General features: G+C 49.3%; 1 protein-coding gene across 7 annotated transcripts in view; it reads left to right on the top strand.

Annotated features, from left to right (window-relative positions):
* MAP4 (microtubule associated protein 4) overlaps positions 1 to 18,553 on the top strand; it is a 123,857-nt gene extending 105,304 nt beyond the window's left edge. For 4 of the 7 annotated variants that reach the window (XM_014955768.1, XM_014955766.1, XM_014955764.1 and 1 more), the window contains 9 exons: positions 320 to 494; positions 4,375 to 4,434; positions 4,576 to 4,892; positions 7,058 to 7,186; positions 8,691 to 8,783; positions 13,909 to 13,990; positions 15,977 to 16,089; positions 18,175 to 18,334; positions 18,519 to 18,553. In XM_014955768.1, coding sequence (XP_014811254.1) covers positions 320 to 494; positions 4,375 to 4,434; positions 4,576 to 4,892; positions 7,058 to 7,186; positions 8,691 to 8,783; positions 13,909 to 13,990; positions 15,977 to 16,089; positions 18,175 to 18,334; positions 18,519 to 18,526 — 1,137 coding nt within the window. In that variant the 3' untranslated portion in view covers positions 18,527 to 18,553. The remainder of the gene's footprint in view (positions 1 to 319; positions 495 to 4,374; positions 4,435 to 4,575; positions 4,893 to 7,057; positions 7,187 to 8,690; positions 8,784 to 13,908; positions 13,991 to 15,976; positions 16,090 to 18,174; positions 18,335 to 18,518) is intronic. The other 3 variants (XM_014955762.1, XM_014955763.1, XM_014955765.1) reach the window with 3 other exon arrangements.

Raw genomic sequence — 18,553 nt, 5'->3', positions numbered from 1 at the left:
TTTTAATAAGTCCCCTTTTAGTTTTCCATCTTCAGAAATCAAAACCTCCTTCACATCTGTAAACGGCTCCCCACGTTAACCTCAAACACATCTGGATTGATCTGAATATTCAGCGGGGTCTGTGCTCCGTGTCCTACATGGAATATCGTTGGTCACTTCTCCATTATATTGCTAATCTTCTGCATTATAATATTTCAGCTTGTGCGCTTAAGAATTTAAACAATTTTGATTTATTTTGGGCTTTTTTTGTTGGCAAACAAACACTTTGCTCCGTAACTCAGTGAGATACTTGGCTCTAACTCCACCTGCCCGTTTGCAGGTTGCAGATGGGAAGGCCCCGGAGAAGAAGACCTCACTTTCGAAGCCTCCGTTGTCGGCCGCCACCAGAAGCGCTGCCAGGAGCAGCCCTGCTCCTCCTCGCTCCGCGGCGGCGGCGCCGGTCACCGCTGCTGCTGCGAAAACCACTGCTGCTTCTCCTCCCAAGAGGCCAACCTGTGAGTATTTTCTCTTTTTTTTCTTTTTTATTTCAGGAGATCTCTCTTTCCAACCAGCAGCAGGTTTCTGTTTGAGTAGCGCCATTGGGTCACCATGGAATTCTCACGGCTTCCACTACTCTCCCCGTGTCCAAGTCATCCCGTGGCCCCATCAGTTTATTAAAATTAGTCTCCTGGTAACTGAGCTTGTCATCTTTGGGCTTAAAAGAAGGGATAAAATCCCCAAAACCTCAAAATATAGCCATTTCTGAGACAGCACAGCTGCTGATAACCAGTATTTCTGTGAGGGGAAGCTGGTCCAACCTGGCCAGGAGCTGACTTGAAGTTTTAGGGGCAGCCAAAGTACCTACTTTCTTAAAACAGCACAAGATCCTGTGCCAAGGCCCCAGGACCTGAGGTCAGGCCTTTTTCTCTACAGGGCTTCCTCTTCTTAAAAAAAAAAAAAAAATCTGAATTAGGGTTGTGGGGGTTGGAGGAGATGATCTCCAGAGGTCCCTTCCAACCCCATATCACTCTGGGATTCTGTGTGAATGACCTCATCTCGGCGCGATTCAGGGTTAATGCAATTACTGAACAAGCTGGATTTAAGAAAAAGGAAGCTCTTACCTCTGTGTTTTGCCATAGTAACAGAATAAACACAGAAACCAATTTAAAACTTGGGAAAAGCAAATCCCAGAGAAGGACTGGAAGCCCTCAAACTTGTGCATCTGAAAACCAGGGGAGGCCTGAACAGAAGTGGAATTTTTTTACCAGTGCAGGAAGAATTTGGAGCTGAAATCACATCAGCTTTGTCAGAAAACCATATCCCAGCCCTGGTGTTGCCAGAGGGAACTTCCTGGGAGTTTAACACAGGGAGCAGGAAACACAAGCAGCGTGTTAGCATCTCAAAAACAGTGTTTTCTCTTGTTCTGATGGAGCTTGAGAGATTTAAGGTCAGGTAACAGGACATCTAGGTGTTCTCAGGGCCTTTCAAATGACTAGGCCTCACTGGCAAAAATTGGCCGATAAACATGTAAAACTGATAAAACCTATTGGTTGCTTTGTTGTATGAGTCCCAAAGCATGAATTCGTAACCAGTCTTTCCCAAAAGAATAGCAGGGGTTTAACTATTTGAGATGTATCGGGCTGGATGTGTGTTCTGTACTTTATGCTCGAGGGGAAAATACAATTAATCAAGCGCGGAGGAAGCGTTGGGCTTTCCAGGAGCCCCGTATCTGCACTGCTCCTGGGGACATCCTTCTAAAATCCACTTTGTGTGGTCTTTTATGCAAACCTCAGCCCAGAATGTTTCATGCCTTTTAATGAGTTCCGTTAATTTCACCTTCCAAAAATTGAGACGCAAACAAAGAAGCGTTTTCTGATGACATTTGAAAGGAGATGGAGTCAACCATGCGGAGATGCGGGAAGGTTGTTCCAAGTGGCAAGATGTACGGAGGAAGAGGCTGCGGCACCCAACAAGGTGGTGGGATGTTGCCAAAGCACAGGGAGAACCGGGTGGGCGAGATGAGGTCAGCTGGAGGATCTCCTGGTGGAGTTGAAGTCTGGATCTGGAAATGCTCAGAGGAGTCATGGATGGTGAAGGAAGGGAATCAGAATCCTAGAATCACAGGATGGTTGGGTTGGAAAGAGACATTAAAGCCCTGGGCAGGGACACCTCCCACCAGACCACGTTGCTCCAAGCCCCCTCCAACCTGCCCTTGAACCCCTCCAGGGATGGGGCAGCCACAGCTTCTCTGGCCAACCTGGGCCAGGCTCTCACCACCCTCCCACCAAAGAGGTTCTTCCCCACATCTCAGCTCCATCTCCCCTCTTTCAGAGTCAAACCCTTCCCCATCCTCCTAGGGCTCCCCTCTCTGATCCAGAGTCCCTCCCCAGCTTTCCTGGAGCCCCTTGAGGGACTGGAAGGGGCTCCAAGGTCTCCCCGGAGCCTTCTCCAGGCTGAACCCCCCAACTCTCTCAGCCTGTCCTCACAGTAGAGGGGCTCCAGCCCCTCCGTGGCCACCTCTGGCCCCACTCCAACAGGTCCATGTCCTTCCTGTGCTGATGTCCTGGTTTGGCAGAGGAGAAAGCAAGGGTGGGATGGAGGATGAAGAGCGTGGTGGGACCTGAAGGAGAAGCTCAACAAGCCGAACACTAACGATTCGGTTTAGGTCAAGCACATGCAGTTTCAGTTGGATTCCCAGGTGAAGGTGGTGGAGACCTGGAGCTCTTCTGATCAATATTTAGTGTCTTGTTGCATAGCATTGAGCCAGGTAATAAGTTCCTGGCTAAAGATGTCCCTTTCAGAGGGACATCTGGTCTTGCTTTTCAAGTGTCAAAGCACAGACACTCGCTTCCTTGTGGTTTCCACAAGTGTTTAGTCATTCTCGCTGTTTAAAAATGTGTGTTTAGTGGCTTGTTTTGAAATTGTATGGGGTTTTTTCAAGCGTTAGATGTCCGTCACTTTCTCAGTGAGAGCCATGTGTTACGTGGTGCTTGATTTATTTTAATTTTTTTTTGATTTGGGGAGGTTTTTTATTACTTTTCCCCTCCCTCTGAAAATGGCTTTTCTGTTTGTACAAGGCCACCTCCCCGTCTTTCAGATCAGAAGAAGATCAAAGTCCTTGACTGCCATTAGAGACCATTTTCCCAGTGGCTTTCTCATTCTCTGGATTTTCAGCATCACGTACTCCTGGCTTAGAGCTGTTCCAGCATTGGGCTCCCCCCTGACACAAATAAAAATAACATCTCTTGATATCTTAAAGTAATATATTAATCCTCTTGCCTTTGTACAAAACCAAGTCTGTTCTGTTGATAGTTTTCCCAATTAAAGTTGTGGGCTCGAGGAATGAGATTAGGTTGGTTCGACGGGACCTTTTTTGAAGTGTTTGGTATTAATTATTTATCTATCCTTTAGGCCTTATTAAATTATCCAAAGGCATTTCATCTCATTAGGTAGTATCTGATCCGTGGGGTTTAATTGAATGCTTTTAGCAAAGTCTGGATGGAAGGATCCAGACTATTAATGCCTATAGTTATCTGTCTCTTTTCCTTTTCTTTATTGGAATTCCATGAAGTACCCCGCCAGCTACTTGAGTTTATCTAAAAATCTGAGACTCTTAATTGAAATTAAATGTTAGAAGATGGGGGTTTTCATAATTTCGAACTTAGATTTTTTCAGTCCATTGTTTGTTTTTAATGTTGCCTTCCTCTGGCTTTCGAAATGAAGAGAATTTTAGCCAAAGTTGATCATCCCTGAGAGTAAAAAAGCTACAATTTCCTTATCAAAGAGCTCCATAAAATAAGGCTCTATTTATATTTTTCAGTCCATTATTTTTGCCTTGATCAATGGGGTGTACGGTTTTCTTCTGCTTTGAGAAATCCAGATGTGGTCCTGCTTGAGGCTGTCCTCTCTGTGGAACACAATCAGGTCATCGTCATTGGTGTAGTTCAGTTTAGTGATTGATTTTTGGTTTTATCTAATTATATATAATAGGGACCAAAAGAGGTGTAATAACTTACGTGCAAGAAAATTAGCTTTGGTAGGACTGATCTAGCAATAAAGTCAAGGTTATAGATGGACAAATGTGAGTTTCCTACCACACCCCAGGTGTTGCGTCACCGAACGATGATGCTTTTGATGAATTGACCCTTTTCCTGGAAAACATGAGTATTTTTTTGCTTGTTTTAATGAGGAGGACCTCACCCGGGCGTTCAAATGGAGCCGTTAATTCTTGAGATGCTTTATTTCAAGCAGCGTGGTAGAAGTGGGGTCTGTGGGTCGAGAGGGCCCCTCAGGATGAGTGGAGCCATGGAGAACCCCTGAGCTAGAGGGGAAATCCGTGCTGGGACTCCAGACGTCTCACCTGAAACGCTCACCGGTGTGTTTTGTCTTGGGCAGCCATCAAGACGGATGCGAAGCCTGCGGATGCGAAGAAGACCTCTGCAAAGTCACCCTCAGGTAACTTTGCTCACTTCCCATCTACATCAAACCCTCCTTGGTCGGGGTTGGGTTTATTGTGGAGATGTTATTAAGTGTAAATGGCGTCTCATCCCTCTTTTTCCCTCCCTTCCCTTTCAATTATCGCCGTGATAATTGTAGCAGACTTGAGCCGCCCTAAGAGTGGAAATGCAGTAAAAAGTAGTGCCACCACCACTTCTACCACCGCTTCCAGCACATCTACTGTACCCGGAGTGGCCACCAGTCGGCCCAAACCCAAACCTGCCCCAACCAAACCCACCACCACCTCAACCGCGACAGCGGATGCTAAAAAAACGACCACTAAGACTCCGACTAAACCCAGCTCCGTCTCCAAGTCGCCTCGTCCCACCAGCAGCGTTTCTGCTCCCGACCTGAAAAACGTACGTTCCAAAATCGGATCAACAGATAACATTAAACACCAGCCGGGTGGAGGAAAGGTGAGTTGTTTCCTTCAGTTGTTTCCGTACGCGCTTTGGACCGGTAGCTCTTCAGCGTTAGGGGTGCTCTTGGCTAATTGTGGTGGCTGTACCCTCACCGCTCCGCTCGTTTACGCTCCGCAGAGCTCCTCTTTGGGTTCTGGGTTTACGCACGAGGCATTAAACGAGGCAGTGATAGATGGGACAGACAGAAGGAATCCTCCTTAAGAGCCTGCCCGGTGTTTCCTGGCGTACGAACAGGACCTCCAAACTCCGCGGTTCTGGTTTTCTGTCCTCATGTAGAAACGTATTGAAAGCTCAAAACCTGGGCTGTGTTCCAAAGCTTTGCCTTGGAATAGAGGGACTGAGTCTGCTGAGTGGGGCAGAGGGTGGAATAACGCACTACGAGGCAGGAAAGCTTGGATTCGGGAGCAAGTCCCTCAGCACCTTTCCCAGTTCTGGGAACGGGGGCTCCATTTCAATTCTCAGGCCGAAAGCTGAAATGAAATGGGTCTATACGTTGCGTTTTGGATAACGTCTGGTGGCCACGAGGAAGAGGGTGGTGTTGAATGAGCTGTAAGAAAAAGCATGTACATAGATATAACTTGAGGCTCTCAATCCATAAGGGTCCTAAATTACGCTTTCATCTGCCCTGGAAGTGCTAAAGGGTTCGGGGCAGGGCTGTAGCCCTCCTCTGAGGGTTTAAATAATTTATTCAGAGTGTAGAGCCTCTCAAATTTGTACAATATCATAGGACACTCCTCAGACTTAGAGGCCGAGAGGACAGAAACTTCCCCTCCCCAACCCAAGTCTGCGGGAAAACTTAGAGGGAAGCAGGAGGGGGGCCCTTCCCTGCACAGAAATTCTGAAATTTTTCTGCCGACTGGTCAAAAAGGACACATGGGATCGTTCCCATATGTTTAAAATAACATTTTAAACTCTGCCAGGGTCTGGGGGTCGCAGAGCTTTGTAGCTCTGGTCATTGTGTCAGTTTAAGGGAATTTAGTTTTACATTTAATTGTACTGTCTGTTGTTTTCTAAATGTTTTCTTAGAATTGTTAAATCCTGACAATTGTACTTTTAAGAAAATTGTCCTTTTCACAGTCTTATTTACGCTGTGTGAGAATGCCTTAGGAGTCCTGGGGTATTTTTATTCACCATAGGTCAGTGAAATACAGGACTTATTCTGATCCCCCCAAAAAATGCAAGTTCTGTCGCACTTGCCTGGATCTAGATTAGCAGAAAATGACTGTACTCAGGGAGTTGCTGATTTTTTTCCTTAAAACTTGCAAATTTTCATTGCGTTTTCTGCTTAGCTGGACTAGGTAGGTCCACCCGCCTTGGATTAATTAAAAATTAAATTAGAATTGTTAAATCCTGACAATTGTACTTTTAAGAAAATTGTCCTTTTCACAGTCTTGTTTACGCTGTGTGAGAATGCCTTAGGAGTCCTGGGGTATTTTTATTCACCATAGGTCAGTGAAAAACAGGATTTATTCTGACCTCCCCAAAAAATGCAAGTTCTATTGCACTTGCCTGGATCTAGATTAGCAGAAAATGACTGTACTCAGGGAGTTGCTGATTTTTTTCCTAAAAACCTGCAAATTTTCATTGCGTTTTCTGCTTAGCTGGACTAGGTAGGTCCACCCGCCTTGGATTAATTAAAAATTAAATCAGGTGCTGATCTCAAAGCCTGGGTCAAACCAATGCATGGGTGGGACACCAGCAGTGGAAACACGGTGTGCCCAGCAGAGAAAAGCAAAGGAAACCACCCGGGGGATGCCTTTGCCTCCGAGAGGTGACGGAGGTGGCTCAGTGCTGCTGTTGGGTTACTTAAAAGATGGGGGGGTCATTTTTTTTTTGGCCAAAATACAACATACTGGGGTCGCTCAGAGACCCGCCAGCGTCACCGCTCGGGGAAACCCCATCAAGGGGAGATTTTTGAGGAAAGGGAGAAGTTAATTATTGCTTTCTGACCCCAGGGTGCTTTTTGGTTTTTTCATCCCGTGTCTGGTGTTGCTTCCCCTCCACCCCCTCGGTGTGATAATTCCTGATTATTTTGCCAGGGGGTTACAGCACGTGGGAAGTGTCCCCGGGGTCCTCGGGGTGGCTGGTGTTCCCGCAGCTCTCCTGCCCACATTTTTTTTGCTTTTGCTGGTTGAAATCATCCGTTTGTCTCCATCTAGGGGAAAATAGAGAAAAAGCCAGAATCAACCTCTGCTGCGCGAAAGTCTGAACCCAATGCGGTCTCTAAAATGGCTACTACTAAAACAACCGTATCAAAAGAGGGTGCCCCCAAACAGCCCAATGGGAAAGTGAGTTTCTTTCAGAATTTTCTCGGTGGGAGATGGAGGAAAAAAAAAAAACAAAAAACAAACCAAACACGTTTCCATTTTGAGTCACTTTCCCTTTTCTTCAGCTCTTCTGCTCTCTCCTCTCGGTGGTCACTGTTCCTTGCACAGACACTTCTCCAGTTCTTTCTCGTGAAGCCTGAGATGTTCTTGGTTGAACACCTTCGGAGGTCGCCATCCTAGGGACCTTTCCCCACGCCTGCTGTCAATGTAGATGTTTTCAGAGCCCTCCATTTTCATTTTTGGATTGATAGGCTTGACTTTGAGTCGGAGGTTTCCCTCAAGAGGAGTTCTTCATACACAGCACTAGTGTGTCACTGGGAAGAGAGAGAGCTTTCCTTCACCTCTGCTGGTTTTAAGATTGCAGGATATTAAGGACTTTATATTTTTTCCTGCGTTATTCCCGACCTGGTCCTACCCAGACTCTCCAACCCCAGGCGTTAGGTCCGTGTTTGAGGGGTTTCTCCCAAGCTGTTGTGACACGGTGTTTCAGGGATGAAACAGCACGAGGGGATGGGGGACGAGGCAGGGTTTTAATTTGGACATCGCTAATGACCGGGTGGGGTTTGTGCCTCTAGAGAAGTTCAGTAAATGGTTATAAACTGCCACGGCACGAGCACGTTTTCAGAGCTGCTGCCGCGCCGGCTCCAGACCTTCTGAACTGGCTTCAGGAGCTCGGGGAAAACCTGCTCAAGTGAGAACGTTCTGGTGATGCCTTTTGCGCTTCGAATTCGGCACCTCTTTCTAGAAAGTTCTCTAGATCCAGCTTCTGCCATGTTTTGTGCTGTGTTCAATAACCCTCCGACTAAAGACGTGTCGTGACTAACCCCTTGTCAACACGAGCCTGTGACTCCACCTCAGTTACTACCCTTGGGAGGGAAAAACTCACTTAGCATACATTTTGTAATTTGAAATAGTCCCAAAACGTTTTAGCTTGAAGGAGAAACAGTTTAATTAACATAGGACTCGTCTGGTTAAGATCTAAGGGGAGGTTTTGACAACCTTCACCAGAAGAGTCGTTTCTCCGGGTGTCACCCGGAGGTTTTAAGACATTGCTGGAGGCTGGAGTCCATCCAGGCGAATGGGAAGGCCACTGAGGAGACCCTAGCGTTGTTGGCCATGGTGGCTTCGAGCTGGTTGTCACCAGGGAGCTCCTTGGTGGGGGGGGACACACGGGTGACCCCTTTTTAGGCAGGCGATGCTCACCCAGCCAGGGTCTGGTCTTCACGTAGCGCTTCTGCTCTCGCACTAACACTGTCTGTGCAGCCTCTCCGTTTCCTTCACCTGCTTTTTGTTTTCTCACTCTCCTTCTTGGTTGCTTTTCACACTCAAGTTACTAAAGTTTGGATTGAGTTTAACCCGAGTCCTCGTTTCCCCACCGTGTTCGAGCACCCTCTCCAGCCTTGCCGTATGACAGCTCTAACCAGTCCTCTTCCCTTGTGTTGTTTTCCATTCTGTAACGTTCCAGGTCCAGATAGTCTCCAAAAAAGCGAACTACAGCCATGTTCAGTCCAAGTGTGGTTCCAAGGACAATATTAAGCATGTCCCTGGAGGTGGGAATGTAAGTATGGGCTCTGGGCAAGCTCTCTGTCTACTAACTCCTTCTCTCGGACTGTGGTTTTGTGTGTCGGTCTTTCCAACGCTGTGTTTCAGGCAGAAAATTGTGGCAGAGTTTCAGGGCTTCTGGAAATGACTGTAGGCTGGAGGATTCATTTTAAATTGATTTTTTTTTTTTTGTTTGTCCCCCGTGGGGTGCCAGGTGAAACGTGTGTGTTGGTTTTGTAGTGCTGTGAACGCACCCGACCTGTTTCTGGCGTGGTTTGGGTGGTGGTCACGGTCCAAACATAAGGACGTGCACGTTGTTGACCCCAGGAGTGAATTCCTGTGGCTTCATCGCCCCTCTGACCCATTTCTGGGGGTTTTTAGATTAAATGAATGATGCCTCAGAAGTCCCTGTAACCCTTCACTGTCTCATTGGGCAAGCTCAAGTCGGGACTAATTTCACTTCTTGTTTCAGGAGGAGAGAGACTTAGAGAAAGGAGGAGGAAAAGACTCTGGGACTTAATCTTTGAGCCGCGATTAATTTCTAAATTTAAAGGCTACTGGTATCTCTGGCAGCAGAGTTGAGCTCATTAAACCAGAAGGTTAATCTTGTAGCGTCTGTGTGCTTGGGTTGGGGTGTTACATCCTGAAAGTGCCCGGCAGAAAAAAGCCAAGTGAACTGTGTAGATACTAAAATACTCTTGAAAAAAATGACTGTAGTTTGTCAGGCTTGGTTCCTCGTGGGTGAATCTGTTCTTCCTTGACAAATCTGTCTGTACTCGGGAGAGAAATACAAAGATTGGATGGTTTCAAAAAGACACTGAAGTAGTTAAACCCAAGGACATTTTTTCTGGTGTCTAAATCTGCCGGGTTCCTGGGGAGCCACGTCCAGCTCTCACCTCTCATGGTGCTTTCTCTGTGCTGGCATCAATGACAGTCTCTGCCTCTTTGCTCTGCGTAGCCTTTTGGGTGCAAATATTCATTTTCTGGGGCCAGGCTTGCTGGTCCTGTGTTCTCTTTGCTTCCTGGCTCAGCAGATACAAACTCTACCCAGGATCTGACCGTGGAGCTGCTGCGGCCACTTTTCTGGGGAAATATCTCTGTATTTCCCTACCTGGCTCAACCTTTGCTCTGGGGTGACCGATTCTTCCGTAAATCTTTGCAAGAGGCAACCAAATCTGGCTCCTTCAGCTTATTCTGTGGCCTTGAGCAACCTGCTGTGGCCCTGAGCAACCTGCTCTAGTGGGAGGTGTCCCTGCCCATGGCAGGGGGGTTGGAACTTGATGATCTTTGAGGTCCCTTCCAACCCAAACCATTCCATGATGATTCTATGATCCTCTGCAGGATGGTTGCCGAGATGGTAAGAAAGAGATTTTTGAAGGCTCAGTAAAGCTTGACCCCCCCCGTTGAGAGCTGCTGGACACATGTTGTCCTCCTTGTCCTCCAGTTGGTGGGATTGGCTGTTCTTATTTGACATTCCCATGATTTACCCCATTTCCAGGGGTAAATCCCCGTGCGTGGAGCTCCCTATAGAAATGCTCACGTGGGAGAATTCTCTGCGCCACAGGAATTAAAACTGACCTTGATACCCTCCTATCAGTTTGGTGCCCCCATAATGTATTTTTTTTGGCTCTGCACATTTATTTCTGTCCCTGCCGCAGCTTTCGTTGGGTTTTTTCACCCTGGTTTGGAACAGACTGGGGATGTTTAACGGGTGTTTTGTGGCAGGAGTCCCTTTGGCCGTACCGTTGAGGAGCAGCCGTTGTAACTTGACTTTTCCTGCGCTCAAAGGAGCTGTATTTTATAAACCCCCTGTAATTTTGCTGCTCCTGCCTTCAGTGCACGAGTCTCACACAATCTTTTCCTTTATTTGAGGCCAACAGAAATGGGATTTAAATGTGGGGGATATTTTTCTCGCCTGATTAACCACATTAGTGAACTATTCTTTCTTCTAGTGAGGCTCCGAGCCCGTCCTTTCCTCTTCACTGTCCTCTCCTGGGACGCTCCCAACTCTGGGGGACATTCCCAACTCTGGGGAACGTTCCCAATTCCAGGGGACAAGTGTGTCCCTGCTTTATTTTTCTCCTCTTTCACCCTCTCCTTTTTCCACGGCGCTTCTCCCTCCTCGCTCAACTAATTAAGCTTTTTCCTTTGAGGATAGAGAATAAAGTGCTTGTTATTTCCAGGTGGCTGGTGCCCCCAGAGCATCCTTGGGCAACCATCCCCAGCCACCCACCACCCCTAGGCCGAGCACGGGCAGTACTGGTGTGAGTAGCTGAGGGGCAGAGACCAGGCTGACTTCCTAAAAAACATTTCCTTTTATTCATTTTTCTATCTGCTCACTTCCTTTGGGGCACTGGAATATTAGTGTCCTCCTCCAAGGTGTTTTCTCATTCAAACAGTTAACGGTGGTCACTTCTGATAGAAGAACTTCTGGGTGTTTAATTCCTGAACCGCACGGCTGACGGGGATGTCTGGAAAATCTGTTTTTTCTCGTCTGTGGCTTCACTTAAAGCTTTTAGGGATCTCGTGGACCAGAGCTGTGGTTAGTAGCAAATTAGGATTCAGCTTTAGGGTTGCTCTGGTAGAACTGATGGATGTCCTGCCCCAGAGAATTGGGTCCCCAAGTACCTATTTTGCCTTCTATACATGGAAATAATTTCTTGTCCCCTCCAAGATACCCAAGAAGACGTGTTCCAAAGCAGTAGATATCATTCCCACTCACATTATATTCGCCAGAAATATCTTTACACAAATATAGTTCGATTTCCTGGGTAAAAGCTTCTTATTCATTACTCTTCCCCCCCTATCTTTTTAAAGAAAGCAACAGTAAAGAGGTAGATTTTACAAAGTGTGGGTGCTGGAGATGGAACAAGGTGATTTGGAATGGATGCGTGTTTCTCTGCCCTTCGCCTTGACCTGCTTAGATGGATTGGGAAATGGTCAGAGGTAGAAAATCCCCCAAAGACGAGGATCCCACTTCCCATCTGAGCCTCCGTATCAAGCTTTCCCACCTAGAGTTTGTTTCTGGCACCTGAGTCTGAGTGTTTGGCTCCATAAACACAAGCCCGAGCCTTTAAACATGTCTCCTCGTGCAAACACAGAAGAGCTGGTGGCAGGAATCGTACCAGGAACACACCTCCCGTTGGGGTGTAACTGTTTGGATCCCCGGGTGGGATCACGGGTCTGTCTCCCCCGGCTGAGAACAAGCAGTATTATTTCAAAACGCATTGGATGAAATAAATCTAGTTTTGTCCCAGTTCCAAGCCGACAAGTGCTCATTGTAAAAGCCGCAGTGATTTTACTGGCAGCCCCCAGGAAAGCCAAATTTGGTGTTTTCGGAGTCTCTGGTGTCACTGAGTCGGGGATGTGAAGACGGAAGAGCGTAGCAGGAGGCTGGACCGCGCTGTTCTCCTCGTTCCGAGCAAACAAGACGTGGGGGCTTTGACTCATCCCTCTTGGCAAGTGCTCGGAGGATTCGTGCTTCCTGAGGAAGACGTCCTGCAAATTATTGTGATCATTCTCAATGAGCTTTTAGAGCAGCTCCTAAGCCAGAGAATTCTTGTCACATTCCAAAAGAAAGGTTTTAATTTTCTCTGCGAGACGATCTGTAGCAGAACTCTGTGTGCTGGTACGTTCCAGCTGGTGGTTGGTGACACGACGGGGAGCAGTGATCCTTTTACTCCCCAAAACCCCCAGATTTTCCCCATGGAAAGGTACAATGTCAACTTGGTAGGGAAGGGGGTTAGACCAGACGCCCAGGAGTTCCTTCCAGTATAAATTACCCCGGGTTTGTGTGAAATGGACAGGTCTCCAAGAAACGAGAATTTAATTCTGGACACTGGGAGTGTTTCATCCACCTGAAGCTGCAGGAGGATTTTTAAAGATGCCAGAAATGGGGTTTTGTGCAATGCAGCTGGTTCACTTGTGGGAGATGAAATACTTTTTGAGCAAAAAGACATAAAACCTGTGACATTTTGTCTCCACCTTTGTCCTACCCCAGAGAAGACCCTTCTCCCCACATTCAAACTGATGTCCTCAAACACCCTGCTCATTGGCTTGGAAGAAGGTCATTTGGCTCATTGGCTTGGAAAGAAGGTCATTTACTGAGTCGTGAATATCTCATGAATTCATGACTGCATCACCCAACACTTCCTCATTGAAGGTTTTCTACGCCAGTATCAAGTCACTGGTAAAATGGGGTTAAAGCAAACAATACTGGGAAAGAACTTCCCCATCCCAGTGTTCTGTCTTTGAGGAGGGACAGCTTCTTCGAGTGGTTTGTTCCATCTGGGCACCATGATCCTTCCTGGTGTCCTGTCCTGGAGGAAGGATGACTGTGAGGAGGCTGCACACAAAGCCCGACAATTAGACTTGGTTCAATCCACATGGTGAAGGTGGTCGAGAGAAGATGTTGGAGCTGGTGGCATCTCTCTGGCCCTACAGCCAGAGGGTGGTTGAGTGGATCGGTGAGGTGACATCTCCTGGGGACAGTCAGGAGCTGCCCAGAGGCAGAACCAGAGCTGGGCAGAAACCATCTGGGGAACACGGCAATGGAATTGGTGGTTTTTTGGTCCCTCTCCCGAGCGTTTTCGTGTTCCGTGAATGTGCCACGAACTCAAGACTCCTGTTTCTGGTTGCTCTCCATCTGGTGGTTTATCTGGCCTCCATTTCTGTCTGCTCACATTAACCACTTCTGGCTGGTGAAGGCCTTGGAATAACACTAAAGCCAACGGTAGCGTTGGGCACACAGTGGCTGGGAACTCAGCAGGGAGATAAAATGTTGTAGAAAAGGGGGTGCAGGTGGTTTTTTGGTCCCTCTCCCGAGCGTTTTCGTGTTCCGTGAATGTGTCACGAACTCAAGACTCCTGTTTCTGGTTGCTCTCCATCTGGTGGTTTATCTGGCCTCCATTTCTGTCTGCTCACATTAACCACTTCTGGCTGGTGAAGGCCTTGGAATAACACTAAAGCCAACGGTAGCGTTGGGCACACAGTGGCTGGGAACTCAGCAGGGAGATAAAATGTTGTAGAAAAGGGGGTGCAAGTTCCTTAAGTGTGACCTGACGTTTGAGGTGGGCCCTTGGCCTCCAGATTCACAGGAAATGTTTCTCACTGTTGAGCTGTTTCTCTTTTTGCCTCTTTAGGTGCAGATCCAGAACAAGAAAGTCGACCTTTCCAAAGTGTCCTCGAAGTGTGGCTCGAAAGCAAATATCAAGCATAAGCCAGGTAGGAATTTCACCGTTTTCCTCACGATTTCTCTGTCGATGTCGCATTTCGGGGTCGATGTCACGTGTCGGGATCGAGTCGGTGTCGGGGTCGATGTCAGTGTCGAGGTTGCAGCTGGAACAGATTAAGGGGGTTGCTGCTTTTGGGGAGTATTTCAGAAGCGCTGTCTTGTTTTTTATCAATTCCTGGTGGTTTCGGCAGCGGAGAAGGGGATTAGGAGACGTGGGATTTCATTTTGCCTGGGAAGATAATCTACTGCTTTCACTCCGTTCTCTTATTTTTCTTCCCACTTGGGATTAAAAAAAAACAATTTGATATTTCCCATGACCGTTCCAGGAATTTGGAAGCTTCATCCCTGCTTGCAGAGGGCCTTGGGGCTTCCCTCCAGTTCTTCAAGGCAGATACAAGGGTCTCTTTAGCCCTCAGTTCAGTAACAGCTTCTTACATAAACCGCTTTTGGCTCTTTAATGACATATTATGGGGTGAGTGGGCAGGAATTATTCACTCCCCGCTGAGAACACAACAATTCCTCTGGGTGAATTCCTGCCAGTTTGGGGTTTTCTGTCCAAGCCGTGAGGGTCCCACCACCCAGCTGGAGCTCAGGCAGGTCTCGAGGCCGAGGTGCTGTGGTTGGAGGTGGATTGTTTGCCCTGTATCTCTGTGGCCTCCTCAAGAATGGTCGGGTCAGTGACTTCTGCTGGTTTGTGTCTGCACGGGGAAGCTCCTGGCAATCCCACCGCCCTGCACGGGGGACAGAGTTCGCTGGCCACGGCCGAAAACAAATACTACAAACTCCTCTTTGTCTTCTCCTGGGACTTTCCTGTACCCTTTTCTGCCAGCCTGCTGGGTTTTGGGTTGAAAGCAGTTCAACCTTACACACCGAGCACCACGCTTCAGTGCCCCAAAAGGAGCTCCAGCTTTGAGAACGTGGTGCCACCAACCGTGACCTCGGTTTATTCAACGCTCTCTAATAACGAGCTGGAAGCAACAATAACTGCTCTTATTTAATCAGCTCTTGTCCAGGGCTGATTAAAGCAGAATAATCCATCCAGAATTTATCTGCTGTCAGATGTTTTAACTGGCTTCTGGTAGGCCAACTCAGTTGGCTTCCATCGTTGGCTGTGCCAAGCTTCCGAAGTGCTGAGGACCAAGGATTTAATGATGTCACTGGGAAGCAATATGTGTTTAGCAGTACTTAAATGGGGATTTTTTTGGAGAAACCTGCTGGAATATGGACCCCACGCACAGTCTTGTTTGTTTATGGGAGCTGCAATCTTCTAAATCTAGAAAAGTCTTGCTAAAAATCTACAGTTGTTCTTCCAACCTTTGTGTTCTCCTGAACCTGAAGTGTCCCCTGCAGTCCCCTTGCTTGGCTTGTCCTTGGTTGCCTCCTGGGTCGTCCGTGTGGTGTTGTCCATGTGTGTCAGGGAGGAGATGTTGGTCCTGCAGCTCCCAGTGATGGGGTGGGAATGGATAACGAGCAGAGGAAGGCAGTTAACGAAAAGGAGCAGAGCGTTTCCCAGCACCGATGACTCCACAGATGGGTTGAGCTGGTGGAGACCTTGGCAGGGGGCATGGACAGGAGTGGGATGCTGTTATTCACCACTGGAAACCCACCAATCCCAGTATGGCATTTCACACCTCTGGGACTGATGAGGAGATCTAGCAAGGCGGTCACAGTGAGGGTGTTTGTCCAGCCCGTCTCTCCAGACGTGTGGTGTTCCTCACCTTGAGGGCACCTCCAGGGCTTTGCCATCCAACCCTGCTGGCTTCTAGCCTTGCTTGGCCAGCACAGGTGGAAATCACTGGCTTTGAGCTTGCTGGTCTTTAAACTGAACCTTAACTGGAGAGAGACGTGGTCACCTCCCTCCTCCAAAATATATTGGGTCCCCAGTGGTCCCTCGGTGGTACTGGGAAGGGGACAGAACCCGGGTGGGACTGTTCTGGAGGCATCAACAAACTTACTCCTACATGATCTTCTTCCAGGGGGAGGAGATGTCAAAATTGAGAACCAGAAGCTGAATTTCAAGGAGAAGGCCCAGGCCAAAGTGGGTTCTCTGGACAACGTGGGACACTTGCCGGCAGGAGGAACTGTGAAGGTGGGTGCAACAAGCTCTGGCCCATCGGGGGAGGGGTTCAGTGTGGTTCTTCTTGTCCTGCTGTTGATGTGGTGCGGCTCCTCCACCCCCAGCCTTTTGTAGCCATCTGCTTGGTTCCGTGGCCTCCGTTGGCAACCTCAGGAGTAAGTAGGAGTTGAAAAGGAGAGAGCTGAGCTCCGTAAGGAGCTCCCCTGCTGGGTGTTACTCAGGGCTGGCGCTGCCCATCTGCATCCTTCCTCCCAGGGATCACTCTGTGTGGTTCTTCTTGTCCTGCTGTTGATGTGGTGCGGCTCCTCCACCCCCAGCCTTTTGTAGCCATCTGCTTGGTTCCGTGGCCTCCGTTGGCAACCTCAGGAGTAAGTAGGAGTTGAAAAGGAGAGAGCTGAGCTCCGTAAGGAGCTCCCCTGCTGGGTGTTACTCAGGGCTGGCGCTGCCCATCTGCATCCTTCCTCCCGGGGATCACTCTGTAAGCCATGAGACCATCAGAGAAGGTGCCCGTGGCCCTTTTTCCTTGTTCTTTATTTATTTTACCCCAGTAAAGCTGGTGAGAACAAGGCACTGTGCTGGGAGACAGCTCCTGGGAGCAGTTTTCACCCCAAAACCTGTACCACAGCCCAGCCCAGAGGCGTTTTGTGCCCGGGCAAGAGATGCTTTTGCTCTCCCATCGCTGTGATTCAGCGCTTCTCCCCACGGGAGCGTCAGCTGCCCCGGCCTCGGGCTCGGCTCATCGTGGGGCTGGTGATTACGGGGGGAAAACTTCCCCTGCTGGACCCCCCGGGGGATGGATTTGTGGGCATGACCTATCACGCCCCACAGGGATGAGAGAGGAGCCGGGGATTAGAAAGTCACCGCGGCTTCGGAATTGCCCGGTGGCTCTGGAAGGGGAGAAGACAACCCTGTGCTGCGGCATCGGGATGGACAGATGGAGGAGACACCCCCCCCTAAACACTGAGCTCCCTTGGCTGGCCCAGCGTTGGGGTTTTTGGGGGCTCTTTAGTGTTGTGGAAGGGTTTGGGGTTCAGCCAGGGTGAGCCATCGCATTAAACGCTGGGTGGATTTGAGATCCCTGTCCCAAAGAGCAAGATCAGATTTCTCTGGTGGGTTTAGCTCCATCGTCCCCAGTAAAACACGGGCTGCTGGAGTGTTTGCTGGGGACACATCAGGACTCTCCTGTCCTTTCTGTAAACTTCAGCCGGGCAACTTGAGGCTCGGTGAAGAGCTGGAAGGACCTGGAGAAGCTCTGGTGACCAAGAAGGCCAATGGCATCCTGGGGGTCATCAGGAAGAGTGTGAGCAGCAGGTGGAGGGAGGTCATCCTGCCCCTCTGCTCTGCCCTGGGGAGGCCCCAGCTGGAGCACTGGGACCAGTTCTGGGCTCCCCAGTTCCAGACGAACAGGGAGCTGCTGGAGAGGGTCCAGCAAAGGGCTACAGAGATGCTGAAGGGCCTGGAGCATCTCTCTGATGAGGAAAGGCTGAGGGACTTGGGGCTTTTTAGTCTGGAGAAGAGCAGACTGAGGGGGGATCTGATCAACGCCTACAAATACTTGAAGGGTGGGTGTCAGGAGGATGGGGCCAGGCTTTTTCCAGTGGTGCCCAGGGACAGGACAAGAGGGAACGGGCACAAACTGGAACAGGGGAAGCTCCACCAAAAGATGAGGAGGAACTTGTTTGGTGTGAGGGTGGCAGAGCTCTGGCAGAGGCTGCCCAGAGAGGTGGTGGAGTCTCCTTCTCTGGAGACATTCAAACCCCCCTGGACATGTTCCTGTGGGACCTACTCTGGGTGGGGGTTGGAGGAGATGATCTCCAGAGGTCCCTTCCAACCCCATATCATTCTGGGGTTCTGTGACCCCGTGCTCAGGAACATGTCACCTGTGCTCAGAAGATCTGGCAGGGACCAGCCGTGGGTCTGTGGGGACAATGAGGACTTGGTGGCTTCCAAACAGCCCCTTCCTCATCCCCGCGTGTGTCTGGGCAGCTGGGGAGGGCAGAGGGGGGCTCCAGGAGCACCCCCCTCACTTTCATACCCCCCCATCTTCTACTGACTTGTCTCCTGTCGTGTGTCCCCCCCGCTGTTGTCTCGTTGTAGGCTGAGGGGCAGGTCCCAGCCCCCCAGAACGGGGAGGTGCCAGCGGCCCCCCCGGGCGCTGAGACGCGGGAGAATGGCGTGGGGCCGGCCGTGCCCCCCCCCCTCAGCGGGGGCGACCAAAGGGAGATCCAGAGCTTCGAGACCCAGATACAAGAAACAAGTAAGTGCCTGTGACTCCGCAGCTCGGCCAGGGAGGGGTTTAGGGGGAGAGCATCCCCCCCCTCCCCAGTCACTCCGCTGCAATCTCAGCCTTTGACTCTTCGGATCCATGTCTGCCCTGGGGGGGGGGAGGGGGGTTGCTTTGCCTTTTGTTTTAATTCAGAAAATTGCCTTTTATTTTCCAGGCATCTAATGATGACATTATGGTATCGTCTTCCAT

The sequence above is a fragment of the Calidris pugnax genome, unplaced genomic scaffold (assembly GCF_001431845.1).
Source record: "Calidris pugnax isolate Ruff unplaced genomic scaffold, ASM143184v1 scaffold272, whole genome shotgun sequence".
NCBI lineage: Eukaryota > Metazoa > Chordata > Aves > Charadriiformes > Scolopacidae > Calidris > Calidris pugnax.
This window is presented reverse-complemented; position numbering and strand designations above follow the sequence as displayed.